General features: G+C 56.9%; 1 protein-coding gene and 1 non-coding gene across 7 annotated transcripts in view; both read right to left on the reverse strand.

Moving 5' to 3' along the window:
- Nucleotides 1-2,963: 2,963 nt before the first annotated feature.
- LOC138996551 (U6 spliceosomal RNA) lies at nt 2,964-3,072 on the reverse strand. The gene has a single exon (XR_011468828.1). It is a non-coding gene; the product is annotated as a U6 spliceosomal RNA (small nuclear RNA).
- A 4,332-nt stretch (nt 3,073-7,404) lies between these two features.
- TMCC2 (transmembrane and coiled-coil domain family 2) overlaps nt 7,405-18,904 on the reverse strand; it is a 37,170-nt gene continuing 25,670 nt past the window's right edge. For 5 of the 6 annotated variants that reach the window (XM_070395902.1, XM_070395903.1, XM_070395904.1 and 2 more), the window contains 3 exons: nt 11,190-12,130; nt 9,357-9,492; nt 7,405-8,873 (listed from right to left, as the gene is read on the reverse strand). In XM_070395902.1, coding sequence (XP_070252003.1) covers nt 8,562-8,873; nt 9,357-9,492; nt 11,190-12,130 — 1,389 coding nt within the window. In that variant the 3' untranslated portion in view covers nt 7,405-8,561. Of the gene's footprint in view, nt 8,874-9,356; nt 9,493-11,189; nt 12,131-12,662; nt 13,307-18,904 lie in introns of those variants that run through there. The other variant, XM_070395906.1, reaches the window with a different exon arrangement.

Raw genomic sequence — 18,904 nt, forward strand, 5'->3', positions numbered from 1 at the left:
GCTTCTCTGAGGCCCCGGGTGGGTAGAGGGGTCTGCCCAGGTGGCTGTGTGACCTTGGGCAAGTCACTGCACATCTCTGGACCTCAATGTCTCATTTGTTCAATTATAATCTGTACCCTAGGGTCTGTCTGGGGTGATGTACGTGAACACGCTTTGCGAGCTGCTGAGCACAGCACTGGTCTGGGAGGTTATTTTCCTGACTTTGCCCTGGGCCCATAGTTTGAACAGAAGGCTGTCGCCGAGTTTATTGTTCAGGCATCAGCTTCCAGATGGGAATTCTTAACCTGGGTCCAGGGGTGGCCTGCAGAAAGTCCTGCTGCCATTTTCGAGTGCATTTTTCTAGGAAGAGAATGGGGTTTCCCACCAGACCCTGAAAGGAATCCACAAGTAAAAACCTATGAAGAGGCCTGATCCTTGGGGCGGCTCCCTCGATGGGGAGTCATCTGCCAGGGAACTGCCCACAAGGCAGGCAGAGGGCCTCCAAGGATCAGCAGTAGCGCAGGCTGGGTGACCTGTGCATACCGCCCAACATGGACCTGGCGAGACAGCTACATGGAGATGCTCACTGAGCCCGAGTTCGAGCAGGCCAGCAAGACAGCAGAGCTCATGCATCCACATCGTGCCTGAGTCTAGGACGTGAGGTCTTGGTATCACTCTCCATGCCGGCCTGGCCTCGGCTGAGGCGTGGTGCCCACCGTGTTATAAGAGAAATGCGGATCAATGGAAATGTGTCCAGAAGACACAGGCCAGCTGACAAATGGTCTTAAAACCAGTCTCAGGAGGAATGACTGGAAAAGCTGAGGTATTTGGCTCAGAACGAAGAATTCTAGATGGGGATGGGGCGGGGACATGCAGTTCTTGAAGTGCTGGGAATGGATTCCACAGAGGTGGACAGTAACTCAGCCAAAGGGAATACTTTCCAACCGTGAGCTCTATCCCACGGGAGTGAATGGACTGGGACTCCCCAGGGCCCCACATCTTTGGTCGTTCAGATGGGAATCAATGTGAGGCAGGGTCTAAGCTCTATCATGGAAGAAGATGAAGAAATGACAATGACCACTCCATCCCTGGACTCGGGGAGAACGGGTGTTGCCTTGTGGAGGGGGGGGGCGGGCAGGACAGCAAACCTCAGGCCAGGTCTGGGCCCCTGTGGCCTCTGCTTTCACAAAGGCATGTGTTCTGACGGCCGGGATCTGCTGCAAACACACCCCCTCCCCCCATGGACCCTATTGTTGCACAGAGCGGGGAAGCAGGGCTGGACACCCCGAGAAGCTGGCCGTGAGGAGGGCTGGTCTCCAGTCCCCTTGGGAGATACGCTGGGCTGTCCTGGGCTGTCCTGGGCTGGCCCCGGGAGTGGGACTGGCAAGAAGGCTCATTGGTGAGTCACCTGTGGCAGTTGTCTGCTCCTGCTCCTTCTGGGGAGGCAGCCGAGGGAGACCAGGCTTCTGGCCAGCTGGGCCTGTGAGGACAGGTTCCACACTCCTGTCCTCACAGCGCTGGGCAGTTGGGTTTGGCTCCCGGGCCCTCCTTGTCCAGCACCCAGCAGGGCTGGGCTGGTGAGCTGGCATTGGGTGGGTGGTGAGGGAGCGGGTGTCTAACTCCCCTCGCTCCTTGCTAAGATGCGAGAAGCTGCCCTGCCCCGTCTGGCACCGCGGAGGAAGCTGGCAGGCGCGCCCCCTGGAGTGATCACACCGGGGTTTGAGCGGCACGCCCTCCCCACCACACCCTTCCTAAACCTCCCGCAGACCTGTTCTCACCTAGCAGGCCTGTTGAGCACCCCACCCTACCGCAGGGCCCCGGGGGAGCCTGGGAAGAGTGAGGGTAACTCAGGGTCAGTGCCCGACGGTGCCACTCCTGCCCCTCAGCAGGGCCGGATCTGGTCTGAGGGACAGAGCCTCCCTCCTGCCCCCAGTCAAGCCCAAGTCTCGGTTCCCGATGCTTCCGGGGGGTGCAGCTCACGGAAGCTCAGAATGGCAGGCTGCCGGGGTTGTTGCACACGTGAGGAAACTGAGGTTCGTAGGGAGCAGACACCTGCACCAGGGGTGTCATCTGTGGAGGGAAACTGAGGTCTTCCCATGAGCTTCGGGCCCTGTCACCATCTGAGCCTGTCCTGACAGGTGCCTTCCCCCACCTTCTCTCTTCCCCCTGGTTTCAGAGCGTCCTCTCTTCAGGGTGGAGTCAGGTCTCCCCGCATGCCTTTTTACCTTCCTTCTTCAACAACGTACAGAGCACAGGGTCCTCAGTCACCCCCCTCCAGGTCTGTGTGTCATGGTGGGGACATCTCCTGCAGCACCACCGCACCTCGGTGATCTTGGGCAAGTCATCTCCCCTGTCTTGGCCTCAGTTTCCTCATCCGTATAATGGGAGCATTGGCCAGAGACTTCATAAAGGCCCCAGAGCCCTTCACCTGGCTGCTGAGGTCACAGGGTGGCATCGCTGGGCATGGCCAGGTGTCCTGGGCAGTGCTGGGCAAGAGGGAGGTACATGAGGCCACCAGGACTTTCTGGCCGGAAGACTTAGGAGGCGCTGGGATGGGTGAAAAATGTATGACGAAGGGTGTGTCATCGAGCGAGGAGAACCTTGCCAACCCAGCTCCCCTCCAGCGGTGGTTGCTCTTCCTTAGATCACAGCTGTTTCAGCAGTTACCCAGCTGCCTCGTCATTTACCTATTTTTATCTCTCTTCCAGGACAGATCTCCAGGTGTCTGAAGAGAAAGGGTTTGCCTGGCTCACCTCAGCATCCCCCGTGTCTTACGCAAAGCAGACGTGTGTACAGCTCTGCTGACCAGGTGAATAAATGGTTCCTTGGGACCCCCTCGCCTTTCTCCTCTGGGATTGGCCTGAGGTTTCAAGGTTTAAAGGACCCAGTTCTGGGGAAAATTAGAAAGTCAATGGAATTTGTAGAACTATTGTCTTCCCTTTCTGCCTCTCTTTCTCTCTCTCTCTCTCTCTCTCTCTCTCTCTTTTTATATGGAACACTTCACGAATTTGTGTGTCATCCTTGCCAGAGGCCATGCTGATCTTCTCTGCAAAGTTTCAATTTTAGTGGTATATGTGCTGCCAAAGCGAGCACCTTTTTGCCTCTTTGAAAGTGTTTTCTCCTCGCCCCACAAGCCCTAACCTCCTGCTTCCCTGGCGGTGTGGGATAACCACACACTAAGGTGTGAATGGCCCAAGGTTTACCCTCCTGAGAGCACTTGCATTTGTCCATGAAGAAGCAACATTCAGCCCTAGCTGGTTTGGCTCAGTGGATAGAGCATCGGCCTGCGGACTGAAAGGTCCCAGGTTCGATTCCAGTCAAGGGCATGTACCTGGGTTGTGGGCACATCCCCAGTGGGAGATGTGCAGGAGGCAGCTGATCGATGTTTCTCTCTCATCGATGTTTCTAACTCTCTATCCCTCTCCCTACCTCTCTGTAAAAAATCAATAAAATATATTAAAAAAAAAAAAAAAAGAAGCAACATTCACCTCACTGTGAGTGTCAGGCTTTAATTACGGCAGTGACATTGCCAGCAAGGCTGGGTTTGTACTGGGCCTGCCGCTCACCACTGTGTCCATGAGTACTTTTCCCTCATCTTTCTGAGACTCAGTTTGATTGTCTGTAAAAATGGGGTTTAATGGCACCTCTTTAGCCATTCCCTAGTGCTGTAGTGAAGAGAAAGTGGATCCGTGTTCGCACAAAGCATGTGTTAGCTGTAAGGTTCTGGACCAAAAGAGGGTTTGATGTTGCCATAACTTTGGTCTGGGCTGGGCCTTCCCACACCCTTAAGTCACACCTAAGTAGACGATGGCTGTGCGTAGAAGCCACCTCCTTTCTCTTTTTAAAGATAATTTTTAAAATTTATTTTATATTTTTATTGATTTTAGAGAGAGGGAAGGAGAGGTGTGGAAAGATAGAAACACTGATGAGAGAGAATCATTGATCAGCTGCCTCTTACATGCCCCGCCCCCCCCCGCCCCCCGGGATCGAGCCCACAACCTGAGTATGTGCCCTGAACGGGGAATCAAACCGTGATTTGATTGGTCAAATCACAGTTTGACCAATCCGTGGTTCATGGTCCGACACTCAACCACTGAGCCACACCTGCCGGGCAGAAGCCACCTCCCTTAAATCTCCCAGCCGGCAGGTCCAGGTATGCTGAGGTAAGTCCCGGCCTTCCCTCCCTCCCCACAGCTGTCCCAGCATGCTTGGCAGGGCCATACCTCCTCCTCCCTCTCCATCTGGACATTGGCTGCAACCTTTCAGGCCGAGAGCAATGGGATCCCTCCCAGGGGCTCAGATGGTCCAGCGGCCTCCTGACCGGTATCCCCCCTCTGAGCTCTGGGTGTGGTGGGGGCAGGCACCCATAGCCAAGTATCCGAGATTCCTCAGCCTCAATTACCACCTGACACTCAGGTCGCACTGGAATCATTATCACGTTTCAGATGAGGAACCTGAGGCCCAGGACCTCACAGCCAGCAAGTGGCTGAGTCTCAGTCACTCAAACCTAGGCCTCTTAAAATATATATTAGTATATACATGCTAGTATATATAGATATATATACTAATATATATATATATATATATATTTCAGACAAAGGAAGGGAGAGGGAGAGAGAGGTAGAAACATCAATGAGAGACAATCTTTGATCGGCTGCCTCCTGCACGCCCCTACTGGGGATCAAGCCTACAACCTGGGCATGTGCCCTGATGGAGTATCGAACCGTGACCTCCTGGTTCATAGGTCGACACTCAACCAGTGAGCGACACAGCTGTGCAAACCCAGGCCCCTCGATGCTGTGCACTGATCCACTCCAGGACCAGCACACAGGCTGCTGCCTGGGCCAGGCAGGCCTCCTGCGTCCTCTCTCAGGCTGGGGCTGGCCTCTGGGGACTGGGCCGCCTTGTTTCTGAGACTGAGGGAACGGCTCTGGAATAAGCAAGCTCGCAGGGAAGGCATCGGAGGCAAAGACCGTCAGTCCCCCTCAGCCCTCGCGGCCCTGCAGGGTCTGCCTTGGACTCCTGTGAGCGGTTCTTCAGCACTCGGATGGGGCCTGGATCCAGGAAGCAGGAGTAGCCAGAACTGCCTTGGGTTAGTCCCACTAGGTTTTAGGCGACATCTGCGAATGCCCTCTCTCCTGCCCCCTAAACCCGCGATGCCGTCATTGGCTTTCCTACCGGCAGATGAGGAGGCTGGTGTAAGAGCAGCTGGAGCCTTGTCTAAGGTTAGGGCAGCGCTGGGATTCAAGCCCAGGTCTGTGGGCCCCAAAGCCCATGCTCTAACATTGGGGTCTGGAATTCACTCGGGGGCCCCACCACACCGGGAAAGGAAGCCATGAGGATCCCTGCAGGTGCCCCAGCGACAGCGCCTCTCCTCTCCCACCTTGTGGCCCAGGTCTCTTCTCCTCCCCTCCATCCCTCCTCTCCTGGGATCCCCGGAATAACCTGCAAGCAGGGGAAGTCACGCCCTCGCCCGGTGCTGCGCTGACTGTGGTGTTTGCTCAGCCTGCACCTGCCACAGCCCCACGGGTTCCACACGGCTGGCGGAAGCACAGGTTTTGCGTGGGCCCCGGAAGCGTGCGGCTCCAAGCCAGCCACCTGCCCAGGTGCTGCTGGAACAGGAAACACCAAGCCCAGGCAGCCCCCGCCCTGGGCAGGCCAAGGCTGCAGGATGTGCAGGCCTGACTGAGCCCTCCGAGCCCCCAGGTGTGGGGCCAGGACCAGCACAGATGCTCGGGGGAGGAGCCTGCCTGTGGGTCCTGCGGCTGAGGGAGGATGGTCCCCCCGAGAGGAGGCCACCCTGTGAACCCCTGACAGGAGAGGGAGGCAGGTCCAGAATGGGGGCCACTCACCCCCTCTTTACAGAGGGTGGAGGCTTTGACCAAACAAGGAAGCCTCAGTGATCATCAGAGGAGCAAAACCCAGCTCCCAGTTGGGGCGGGGCTTTCCTAGGCACCCCGTTATCACGGAGAGGCAAAGGGGTCCAGTGGTCCTTTCTGCAGGTGACCAGAGCTGAGGCTGACCTCCCCCTCCTCCTGAACTGCCGGGCCTGCACCCTCAGGACGGGCTGAGAACACAGCCTGCCCCCTCTGCCCACCCCCCCTTTCAGGGTGGACTGTGGCTGCAGTGACATTAAGAGCCAGCACAGAGAAGGCACCTGACCTTGAGGAGGAATGTGGAAAATGTCTGCAGTTTGGAGCGGAAAACCCCCACCTAGGGCCCAGGAATGTGGGCTCCCAGCCAGGCAGCGTCCCTTCCAGTCCCCCCCAGGGAGATGTGCATGTGCTTGGAAGGAAAGCGGGGGCGGGGGGGGTGGGAGGGGGTGCAGGGTCCAGGAATGACACTGTTGGAGGCCCCGTGAGGTCACCTGGTGAAACTCCTGCCCTGGCCGGCGTTGCTTAGTGGTTAGAGCCTTGGCCTACGCACCTGATCAACGGCATGTACCTGGGGTGCAGGTTTGATCCCTAGCCCTGGTCGGGGTGAGTGCAGGAGACAACCAGTGGATATGTCTCTCTCACACTGTTTCTTGCTCTCTCTCCCTCCCTCTCTCTCTGAAAAAGCAACGGAAAAAATATCCTCCAGTGGGATTAGCAACAACAAAAATGTTGCCCTGCTCATGGTACCAGCATAGTGCCCTTTCTGGGCTCGTTAGGGCCTGGCCCTGCTCCTGGAGTCCCCTCATGGAGGCAGCTAAACTTTTGACTTCTCAGACCTACAGAACCACAGAATGTCAGAGCCCTTTGAAATTAGCAGCTACTGCACCCATCCCGTATTACAGATATGGAAACGGATGCCCTGGGAGGGGGCGGGGGGAGGATGGGAGTTGGCCACAGGTACACTCACTACGGGCCAGGACTTCGGGGTAGGTGCTCTCCCCACCCTCTTGCTTCTAAAATGCTGGCAGCCAGCATCTTTCTCCTTTTAGGGAGACTCAAGCTCCCACAGTGTTCTTGCCGGGAATCCAGTGCCTTCTGCGGGTGCCCTTAACTGCCAGGAGTAGGAGACACAGCCAGAGGGCCTGGCCTCTATGCTAAGGCCCTGCTCCAGCTCTGGCTAGACAGAGCAGATAAGGCCACACTAAGGCCAACAGAGGCCCCTAGGGACTGAACCTAAGAATTAAGGACTATGCTGCCCTCTACTGGCCACCTCTGGGCAGGACTGCTGTTGTCCAGGCCTCCAGCTGCTGATCTCCGGGCTAAGAAAATCTTCCCCTCCTGGTGGAAAGCACTCCAGGAGGGCAGGAGGAGGTAGGTGCCCTCTCGTGTAGGCTGAGCAAAGTAGCTGGTCCCTTGTTCAAGGCAGGATCCCAGAGGAAGAAGACTTTGAGGCCAAGAGGTGAGGCCGGTGTGTGTTACCCACCACAATGCTGGAGAGCGGGGAGACTCCACGGAGACAGCCTAATCAATCAACACAAGACAGGAAGGCTGAAAATTTAGAGGCTATTTATTTCTCCTAAGGTCCACAGCTGGCAGCCACTGCCCTCCCATTCTAGGGGATTTCTCTCTCCTTTTCTGAGAAATCTCCTCTCTTCCTGGAAGTGCTCACGGGGAGGCTGGGATGTGAAGAGAAACCATACACAACACTCCAGAGCCTTAAAAAAATAAAGCCACAAACAACCTCCTCCACACAAGTACACACACACAAAATAAATAGACACATAAAAGAGAAGCTTCGCTCCTCCTGTCCTGGCTCGAAAGGCTGCTTGGGAGAGGGGCTGGGTGGCGTTGCCTGCTTCTCCCGGCCAGGATGATCCAGAGGCTAAATGGTATGGAAGTGCCTGACAGCCAAGAATAAGCCCTGGCTTCAGCTCTGTAGGCATCAGGGACAGATGAACAAATAAATAAATAAATAGAGCCCAGCGCGCCCCCAGGGGCCTAAGGGCTTAGGCTGAGGCTCAGGGCCCCTGGGGCCTGTTTCCCTGAAAAAGCAGATCCAGTGACAGGCAGAAAGAAGAACAGGGAAAACTCCAGTCCAAAGTCACACCCACCAGGCCTCCAGGGCCTGCATCCTCCAGCTCCCAAAAGGGCCAGCCCAGAACCCAGCCTCAAACCAGCTCTGGAGGAAGGAGGGGTGGGCCAAACCTTCTCTCTGGCCCAGCCCAGCAGGTGCCCAAGGCTGGGAAGGCCCTCCCTCTCTCTGGGGCCAGCAAAGCCTCAGAGGGAGCAGCGACGGCCACCAGGTGGGCTCCTCCTGGGGAAGCTGAGGCACGGCCCTCTCCTGCTCCTATGCTCACGGGCCTTCCTGCCTGGCTGCATCCCAGTCAGCTGGGAGACATCCTTGTGCAAATGTAAGCAATCAAAACAGTCCCTGCCGGTGTCCTCCTCTGCTCCATCTGGCCACAGATGTCCCCACCACCTCCAGCCAGGGCTGCTCTGGAGGTCCCCCTCTAGACAACAGGGAGAAGGTGACAGACAGAAGCAAGAACAGAGAAGGGGCAGGAGCTGCTGGAATGAACAGTTTGGTCACGAGGCCAAACCAGACACATGAAAAAATCCAAGGGAGTGGGGAGTCCCAAGATCCCTCCTGGAGAGCCAGGGCCAGATGGGGGCCAGGGAAGCACGGGGTAGGGACCAGCCGGCCACTCAGCTGGGCAGCAGCACGTGCTCCAGGAGGTAGGTGAGGGAGTCCCAGTGCTTCCAGAGGAGGAAGAGCATGAGGACCAGGAGGGCAGTGCTGGTGATGCGTAGGCGCGTCTTCATGAGGGGCGTGATGAAGTTGGCGATGGTGGACACGAACACCAGAAGCACGGCCATGAGCGCCAGGATCACGTTGATGAACTTGCCCAGGAGCGCCCTTGCGTTGGCGTTCTCCACGCCCTCCAGCTGCACCACCTGCTGCTGCTGCTGCTGCAGCTCCAGCTTGGTGACCCGGGTCAGGCAGGACTCCACGGCCTCCTATGGGGACAGAGGTGGGCCCATGAGAGAGGGACAGTGCACAGGCTCCCCCGCCACAGGCCAGGCAGGTAGAGGCTGAGCAGCTGCAGCAATGGGCAGAGCCCTTTACTTATGACTATCTGGGGAAGCTGGTAGCAAACTGGAGTCTTAATTAATGTGGGAAGGGGCGGAGCTGGCCCAATCCCAGCTTCCTCTTGAGGCACTGGGAACGCCCATCATTCATGGGCAAGGCTGCCATCACAGAGCCGGGGGCACCAGAGGCCCTCGCCAGTCAGCTTGCCTCTGCACAGTGCATACTCTGCCCAGGCCGCTCCACTCTTATCTCCACCTCACCCCACACTACCCGCTTCACCCACGTGTCCGTCTGCCCCAGCTGATGCAATAGCCTGTGCCCGCCATCCCCCACTTGGTAAAGCCCCGCCCTCTGGCTGCTGCCAGCTGTCAGCACACCTGGGGCCTCCTCAGAAGGGTCCCTGGTTGTACCTGGATGTCCCGAGCCCTCTCATAGGACTGGTAGGCCACCTTCTCCTCCATGCTGGCCAGCTCCTGCTTCAGGTTGCTCATCTCATTCTGGTGAAGCTCGGTCAGGTCATTGAGTTGCTCCTCCAGCCGCTCGTACCTGGCAGAGAAGAATGTGTGACACCAGGCCTGGCTCTTGAGCGTCCCTTCTCTCCCCGGGATCAATTCCATTCATTCTCAACTGTCACTCAACCCGCCCCATGTGTTCAGCGACACCAATGAAAGGTACTACTCGCCGAAACCGGTTTGGCTCAATGGATAGAGCATCGGCCTGCGGACTGGAAGGTCCCAGGTTCGATTCCAGTCAAGGGCATGTACCTGGGTTGCGGGCACATCCCCAGTAGGAGATGTGCAGGAGGCGGCTGACCGATGTTTCTCTCTCATCGATGTTTCTGACTCTCTATCTCTCTCCCTTCTTCTCTGTAAAAAATCAATAAAATATATTTAAAAAAAAGACAGGTACTACTTACACAGCACTTCTCAGGAGCAGGTGTTGTGCTAAGCACTTCACCCAGATTACCTCATAAGATCATCATCACCACCCACAAGCCAAGTACTAGTCACCCCCATTTTGCAGATAAAAAGACTGAGGCACAGAGAGGTTAAGGAATTTGCCCTGAGCTAAGATGCTCTCCTGGGTACCGGGCACACCGGGATATAGAGTCACAATCCCTGCTCTGAAGGCACGAATATTGAAAGATGACTCTTAGGTGGGGGTGGTTAGTTTTCAGGCAGGATTCCAAACCTCCCTCATATAAATAAACAAGAAAAAGGCCAGGCAGCTCAGTTGGTTAGCGCTCCCCCAGTACAATGTTGCTGATTTGATCCCCAGTTGGGCACATACAAGAATTAACCAATTACTGCATAAGTGAGTGGAAGAACAAATCGATGTCTCTCACTCTCTCTTCCTCTCTCTCTCAAAACAGTAAATATTTTTTTTTAAATATATTTTTATTGATTTCAGAGAGGGAAGGAGAGGGGGAGAGAGATAGAAATATCAATGATGAGAGAGAATCATTGACCAGCTGCCTCCTGCACGCCCCCTACTGGGGATCAAGCTTGCAACCCGGGCATGGGCCCTTGACTGGAATCGAACCTGGGACCCTTCAGTCCACAGGCCGATGCTCTATCCACTGAGCCAAACCAGCTAGGGCTAAATAATTTTTTTAAAAAGAAAAAGTGCTAAGGATAAAATCCCCAAGAATCCCAGGGAGCGAGTGCCAATGCCACATGAGAGGCACAGAGCAGAAGAGCAGGTGGGCAGAAGGGAGGAGGGACCAGGGCTGCAGCTCAATGTACACTGACCGTGCCGGAGACTGACACCCTTTAACTTCATAGGTTTAGTTTCATTCAATCCTCACAGACAAATCAAGTGGGGATTCACGTTCTTCCCGCACACAGACAAGGGAACCAGGTGCTGAGTACAGGAAGGGCTTTGTCAATAGTAAATAGTAAACAGTAAAGAGTAGAGCTGGGATTTGAACCCGGGTCACCTGACTCCAGAGTCAGTGCTCCTAACCAGAGGAGAGGCCATGTAGCTGGTCCCTGCCTCAGTTTCCCCTTCTGTACACTGAGCACATACAATCAAGTGGGGATGCTCACAGCTCCTGAGACTGGCAGAGCCTCCCTCCCATAGGCCTGTACTCCCATCTCCCTGCCCAGACCGGAGGAGGCTTCCAGCAGCGCAGGGCCCTGTGGATGTTCTTCCACTTGCTCCACAGCCCTGCGCCTGAGCCCTGGGCCCGGCACCTCAGGCCAGGGGTGGCTGGGCGGAGGCGAGGGTGGAGGAGCACCCACCTGTAGCGCTCCTCCTGCAGGCACTGGGTCATGTAGGTGTAGTCCCTCTGCAGCTGAGACTTCAGGTCCTCCATCGAGTCCTCCAGGTGCGACTGTCCCTCCTTGATCTCCCGCAGCTCATCCAACAGAGCATCCAGGTTTCCGGGCGCCCCGTACAGTGTGTTCGACTTGGGGCTCCCCAGCACCCCGGTGGGCCCGGCCCCGGAGTTGCTGCCAACCCCGGCTGAGCTGGCGCTGGCGCTGGAACACTCGTCATCGCTGCCATACTTGGGGCTGGACACGAGCGTGGCGCTGCCACTCAGCGTCCGGGCCGCCTCCTCGGGAGGCCCGTCCTCCAGGGGGTCCTTCAGGTGGGCGATGTTGTCGGCGCTGCCAAACTTGTTGCGGATCAGGCTGGCGAACTCCCGGGGCTTGGACACCACGGCCGTGTGGGTGGCCTGCGAGAGGCCCGAGAGGCTGCCCCTGACGCCCTCCACCACGCCGCCCCCGAAGCCGCTGATGCCCGCGCGCACGTTGGCGCCCACGTCCTTCAGCCCCTGCTGCATGTCCCGCAGCACGTCCTTGGGCTGCCGCGAGGGCCCGTTCTGCTCGATCTCCCGCAGGCGCCGGCGGTAGTGCTCCAGCTTCTTGTGCAGCTGCGCGATGGTCTGGGCGGACTTCTGGTTCTTCTTCTCGAACACCTGCTTGATGCGCGACACCTGCTGCTTGTCCGCGTTGTTGGCCAGCTTGAGGTACTCCGCCACGTTGTCGTCCCGCGCCTCCTGCTCGATCTTGATCTGCTCCGTGATCTTCAGGATCTTCTGGTGCAGGTGCTCGATGGCGGCCTTGGTCCGATGAGGGTCGGGGGCCCCGTCCGGCACGTCCAGGCTGATGGGGCCGTCGGTGTCACCATGGCCGGGGCCGCTGGAGAGGCTCAGGCCCACGAGGTCCCCCTTGTCAACCTAGGGGAGGAGGCAAGCAGAGGAAGCCTGGGTCCACCAGGAAACCACGGGAGGGAGCCCCTGACACCCGCAGACCTGGCTTCTCTACCTACCAAGTGGAGGCAGGTGACGGGGAACCTCAGGAAGAGGGTTCAGCATGACAACAAAATCCCTTCTGTCCGCCCTCACCCACCTGCCACCTGTTGTCCACCTGATCCCACAACGGCCCTGAGTGCAGTCCAGGCAGAGGGGTTCCTCCTCGGGACAGAGTTCACACGACTATGAGCAGTCAGGCCTCCCGCCCACATGGACCACGCGGGCTGAGGCTTCACTGGAGCCACAGGGTTGAATTCTCAGGGATGAGACAAGCTGTCCCTCCGGACCCAACCTCCCCACCGGCTCCTGCCTTGAGCGGCCTCTCGCTCAGACCTGACCGGAGCCCACACTTTGGCCCCAGCGCCAGCACAGGAAGCTCCCCGCCCTCCCCACCCCGGCTTCTCTAATGCAGTTCAGCGGGTCACCCCACTTCTGCTGCACCCTCCCGGCCCGTTACCTTCCAGGTCACTGGAATTGTCAGCAACCTCTTCCGCTTCATGATGGTGGGGGCGCCCGACCCTGCCCAGGCCCCCAGAACCGGGAGGGGAGTGCCCCCTGCCACCCTGCTGGCCAGGTCCCCGAAGCCTCCGTCCCCGAAGTAACCCACAGGCCGAGGGAAGCAGGCAGCGGTCTGGGGCCCAGAGGTACCCGCTGCCTGCTGGGAAGGGGCTGGATGTGCAGGAAAGAGATGACAGCCCTTCCTCGCCGGCAGGCAAGCAGGCCCCTGACCCTCAGTGCATCAGAGTTAGCACGAAGTAAAGAGAGACTGATAAGGGAGGTGGGGGGAGGGCAGGGAGGAAGGGAAGGTCACAGAAGACAGGAAAGATGGGAAACGCAGATCAGATGAGGGCGGGTGGGCCTGGAGCCTTGTCCTCCAGGGCCGGCTCCCCCCAGCCTGTTGGAAGATCTCTCTCCACAACCGAGTCTCAGTGTCTTATCGCCACGCAACAGCGGAAGCAGCAGGAAATGGCTCAACCCCATGTATTTTTACACACCCCAACTCGGCTGGGTCACATCATCGCTTTTTATATGTCTGGGGGCAGGGGCGGGGTGAGGTCTATGTGGGGGAAGGGGTCAAACACAAAGCAAGTGGCCCAGTCACATGCTCCAGAACTGGAAACAGCCTATGCCAATTACAGGCAGAAGTCACCCAACTCGAGGTCCGCCGAGATACCAAGCAGTGAAAACACGACTGAAAACAATGGCCCCGCCACCCTCAGGAGCCAGGGGAGGGCGGCTCCCCCTGGGCTTCCTCTGGGGCCTTTTCAGGTCGTGGTTCCACTGGGGATGCTGGGGACACCGAGGTCCCTTCCCCACCTCTCCTGCAGTCAGGACTTCCCTCTTACATTCACTTGGGTCTCCCCTCGTGTCCCCTGGCCCTCCTGCCACACGCTCATCCCGGCAGGACGCTGCTCCTCTGACTTGCTGGCCTGGTACAGCAGAGGAGCCTAGGCCACAGCCCCTCACACGGTCTGTCCCCAGGTCTACTGGCCCCACCAGTCTGACTTAGACCCAAGCCTGCAGTTAGACCCTTCCTCCTACGCTGCTCCCTGCAGTGACGGCCAACAGTCCATCTCAATTGTCCTGCCCCTCGGGGTCCCCACTGGTGACACAGGGATGATCAGATCTACTCTCAGGCCTGTGGTGAGGGTCACATAGGACCGGGCGTTGAGTGACCAGCACTGCTCTTCTGCAGGGCACACAGAAAGCACTCAAAATGCTGTGGGGTCTACGCAGCACCGTTCTTTTTTACGGGAGGAATGACATGTATTTAAGAGATTATACCAACAAGTTTACTCAGTATTGATGCGGCAATATAGGAAGTGAACGATACAAAATTCTATCTGCAACGCGTAGCTTTACAACGAAGGAACCTGACCCTCTCATAAGGCCCCTGTGCTTTCCAAAGAAACTCAACTCCTTCCCTCTTCTCCACGCTCTTCCTGGAGAAAGAATTCCCAGAGAACGAGCTTGCATCTGGCTGTGTCACTGCCTGAGGCTCAGCACTGCCGTTTGCTCATCCTTATAACGAGGAGGGCGGGGTCCCAGCGCCTTGGAGGAGCGTGGGAGGCACTAATGAGACAAGGGTTCGGAGAAGCTGTGAAAAGTGGAGGTGCTTCGGGACTGCGAGGGAGTGTACGCAGCTCTGCTCTGGCAGCCTGGAGTCTGGCCCCCGCTGGAGGCCAGCTAGCTTACACATGGAAAGCAGAGTTGAAGCTGGCTGTGAAACCCCAGGAATGAGAGGAGAACACTGGTAAAACCAGTTGGAGTCTGATGGTGGGCTGCAGTGACCTGGGGCTGGGACCCTGGCCCCCTCGCCCACCCCCTTCTCTGCCCTGGGGTCCTGCAGCAGGACGCCAGCCCCCTCGTGGCTCCCCCCCTCCCCACTCACTGAGGTCTGCCATGCCTGGGTCCTGCTGGTCATCTCCAGTCACAGAACATCCCCTTCGCCCTCGTCACCATGGAGGAAGGGAGCACGCAGGAGTAAGGGGGGGCTCTCCACGCCCTGGCCTCCCCAGGCACCCCCTACAGCAGCAGTGTCCTTTAAGGACTGGAGGGAGAGGGGGTGGCTGAGTGAATAAGAGCAAGGAGGTGGCAGAAGACAGGCAGAGGGACAAGGAGAGAGGGTGCTTCAACTAAGGAAGGAAAACGAGAGCACAGAAAGAGAAAGCTGTTAAGAGGGATGGAACAAGCAGAGTATGAGGAAAGGAGAAAGATTTGAAAAAAAAAAAAAAAGCAAGGAGATAGGCAATAGGACCCATGCTGGGAACAGAAAGGGCACTAAACTTGCGGTCAGACACCAGTTTAGAATCCCGGCTTTCACTCAGCAGCTGTGCACCCTTGGATATGTCATTAACTTTTCTGAGACTCAGTTTTCACATCTAGAAAAGGGGTGTAATTCTACCTACGCCAAAGGGTTATCAGGAAGATGAAACAAGTCACTCTGAGTAAGTCAAGAGGGGCAGTACAACCTCAGGGCATACAGAAGGCGCTCAAAAACAAGTAAGAATAAATTAAGCAACATTTCACACCGACTGGAATGACTGTAATTTTAAAAAAGGAAAATAACAATTGTTGGCGAGGATGTGGAGAAATTAGAAGCCTCACAGCTTGCTGGTGGGAATGTAAAATGGTGCAGCCACTGTGGGAAACAATTTAGTGGTTCCTCAAAAAGTTAAACATGGAATTACCAAATGAAATGACCCAGCAATTCCGCTCCTAGGTATATACCCAAAACAATTGAAAATGGGTATTCAATTAAATACTTGTGCATATTGTTCATCGCAGTACTATTCACAATAGCCAGAGGGTGGACACAACTCAAAAGCCCATCAAATAGTAAATGGCAAACAAAACTGGTCAATCTATACAATGGAGTATTATGTTATTTGGCCATAAAAGGAATGAAGTACTGACACATGCTACAACACTGCAAACCTAGAGAACATTACACTAAGTGAAAAAAACTAGATACAAAGGGTCACTATTAAATGATCCCATTTATATGAAACATCCAGAACAGTTAAATCCATAGAGACAGAAGACAGCTTAGTGGTGGCCAGGGCTGGGAGGGAGAAATGGGGAGTGGCTGCTTGATGGATACAGGCTTCCTTTGGGAGTGAGGACAATGTTCTAGAACTAGAGGTGATGGTTGCACACATGGGTGTGGAAGGCCAGGGTCCTCCCACCTGCTAGCCTGGGCTGCAGGTCCAACCAATGTCCTATTGTGGAGGGTATGTGGGTCCTTCATCTTATAGCCCTATTTGCAGTAGAGCAGAGGTTGTTTCTATCTCACTGCCAACCCCCTTCCTGGGGCTGGGTGAGTAAAACGAAGAGCAATACTGGTCACTCAACTCCCGGTCACTAGCGGGTGGAACTCCAGGGTTCCCCGGCCCAGAGCACAAAGTGCATCGGCTACAGAGGCATCACTGCTCTTCTCTCAACTCTGTCAGGGGCTCACCTGGCCCAGGGCCCCTCCCCACTCTCTCAGGCCTGAGAGGGGCTGGACCCTCCACAGGTACTTGGATCCCAGCATTAACCCCTGTGCACAGGTTGGGCAAGTTCTAAGAAGAGGAGATTGTGGAGGGAGGCCATGCCTCTTCCATGAGCCCCTTCTATGCCAGGCCATTAGGGAGGCCATGCCATGCTCCCTGTGCAGGGTGCCCACCAGCCAGGGCCCCGCGTCAAAGCCCTTACTCTACACAGAGACTGAGCTCCGGGAAGTGCGGATGAACGTCCTGGAAGAGCCAGAACTGGGACGCTGTCTAGTGTCCAGGGCCCTACTTGCCCTTTTCCTCTCCCTGCCCCTGTGAGACCCTGGAAGCAGCCCTGCACATGGCTCACAGGGCCTGGACTCCCCTCCCTGCCCCCGCCCCCAGCCACTCTAAGCAAAACCAGATTAGGCACTGGGCCAGATTATAGGAGCTCCCCAGCCCTGGCTCCCTGGCCTCCTCCCTCCTCCCAGGCCTGAGCTCATGTCCTCGTGTTAACCCGGCCCAGGCACGGGACAGCGGCCCTTCCTCCGAACACAAGCCCAGCAGCCTGGACCCGAGGCAGGGAGCACACAGGAGACATTGTGGACCAGAAAGCATCCCGGCTCACGTGGAGCCCTGTGTGGGAGGGAAAGGGTCCTAACAATGGTGTGTGCTCCACACCGGAGCTCCCAGTTCCCAAGAGACTACAGAGAGGCCTAGACCAGTGATGGCGAATCTATGACACGCGTGTCAGAGGTGACACGCGAACTCATTTTTTTGGTTGATTTTTCTTTGTTAAATGGCATTTAAATATATAAAATAAATATCAAAAATATAAATCTTTGTTTTACTATGGTTGCAAATATAAAAAAATTTCTATATGTGACACGGCACCAGAGTTAAGTTAGGGTTTTTCGAAATGCTGACACGCCGAGCTCAAAAGGTTCGCCATCACTGGCCTAGACTGACCCCCACCCCCAGGGACAGGCAGTGCCTTCCTAGATTTACAAAGAGCTCCTGGAGGGTCCCCAGAGCCGCTGACACAGAGATGGGCCTCCAGTCCTGCTCAGGGGTGGAAAGCCAGCACTAAGGGAGGTTGCTCTTACACATGAAAAGAGCTCTCGGGTTCCTGTGCTTCCCTTTAAGAGGACACGGCAGCCTGTCATTCGGGAAGAGCTGGCCCTGAGGTTCCCTCCCAGGGTCGGGAAAAGGGGGTGGGAATTGTCTTGTCTGTGGGCCTGGTCAAGTGGGTCGAGGTCCTCTCAGGACACGGCCCAGAGCAGGGCCTGGGCTTCCAGTGGCTAAAGGCCCAGCAGGCGAGTGAGTCAGGAGCTGCCTGTCCCAGGCGACTCAGCAAGATGCCTCCATCTGCTCCCTTCTGGCCCCGTGACTGATTTGAGCACCCCTCCCAGGATGGAGAACCCCCAGATTCCCTTTTCCTATGAGTTCCCAGAGGGCGAGGGAGGGAGGTACGCCAGGCCAGGCGGAGAGGAAAATCCATGGCCGGCTACGATCCTTCAGCGCGAAGAGGCAGCTGGGAGGGAGGGAACCGACACCTCCCATTCCAACCTGGCACTCCAGCCATGGTAGGCAGGATCATTACCCCAGCTCTCGGTCCTGGCATCAGGGGCTGCCCCCCTTTCAACAAATCAGCGGGCACAGCTGCTGGGCTGCTGGCTCTCTCTCTTCCTGAGACATGCGGCATCACAGCTGACCCGAGCACCTCCAGGTGGAGACAGGAATGGGGGAGAAAGAGGGCGCACACCAGCCTGCCCAGTGGTCCCACCGGTGCCTGAGAGCCTAAGCTTTTCTCCAGAGGGCTGGGAGGCAAATGCTTAGATAACGGGGTACACAGGGGGCAGCAGGTATGTACACTTGGCCTGTTCACCAGGGGTAAAGTGGGGTGAAAAACTGCAGCAACATCCCCACCTCCACACGGGGACCTCGAGGAGCAGGGCAGATGTGCAAGGCTCCTGGCTCTCCCAGCCTCTGTGGTTTACAAGCAACCTCACGCTGCTACAAGGATTCCGAGGTGCAGGGTACACAGACGAGGAAGCACGCTCATCCTTTCATGCTGCACCCACCATCTCAAGGCAGCGCCACTGGCTGAGGCTTTGATCAGCCTCCTCCTGCAGCCAGTGACACTCCCCCCACCCTGCCCCTAGGGGACACCCCTCATTAGCCCTCAGCTGCCAGGCCTTTTCCCTGGGTCCCCCCCTGGGTTCTGGTCAAAACCACACCCTCCACTCCGTGGCCTCCTCCCCTACCCTGCTGACAACAATGCCCTTTTGTCCACACAAAAGTCCCATAGTCCCCTCTCTCCTCACTCCCACAGACCCGATGAGGCCCCGAGCTGCCCTCCCACCTGGGGGCCTCCTCTGAGTGCTCCCAAAGCTCCCAGCGCCCAACATGTTGCTCCCTCTAGACTCTCCCACTGGCCCCCTGGGTCAGTGTTCATGGACCGTCACACTCCCCTCTGCCGGTCACTGTGTCTCCACGGACATAAACAACCACAACCAGGAACGCCCTTCTACGTAACTTCACGTCAGCTCCTCCAACCCCGGGTGGAGGGACACGTGGCTACTGGTTTCTGGAAGCATCAGTGCCTGGGGTTCACTGGCCTCCTGCACAAGGTCCCCTCACAGGCCCTCCCAGCACTGGGCAGCCTGCGCCTGGAGGCCCAGTGCTCGCCCCTCCTCCCTTCTCCCTCCACAAAGAGTTCTCT

Source organism: Myotis yumanensis, unplaced genomic scaffold (genome assembly GCF_028538775.1).
Source record: "Myotis yumanensis isolate MYYU_CA2020_CCGP unplaced genomic scaffold, mMyoYum1.0.hap1 SCAF_17, whole genome shotgun sequence".
NCBI classification, from domain to species: Eukaryota; Metazoa; Chordata; class Mammalia; order Chiroptera; family Vespertilionidae; genus Myotis; species Myotis yumanensis.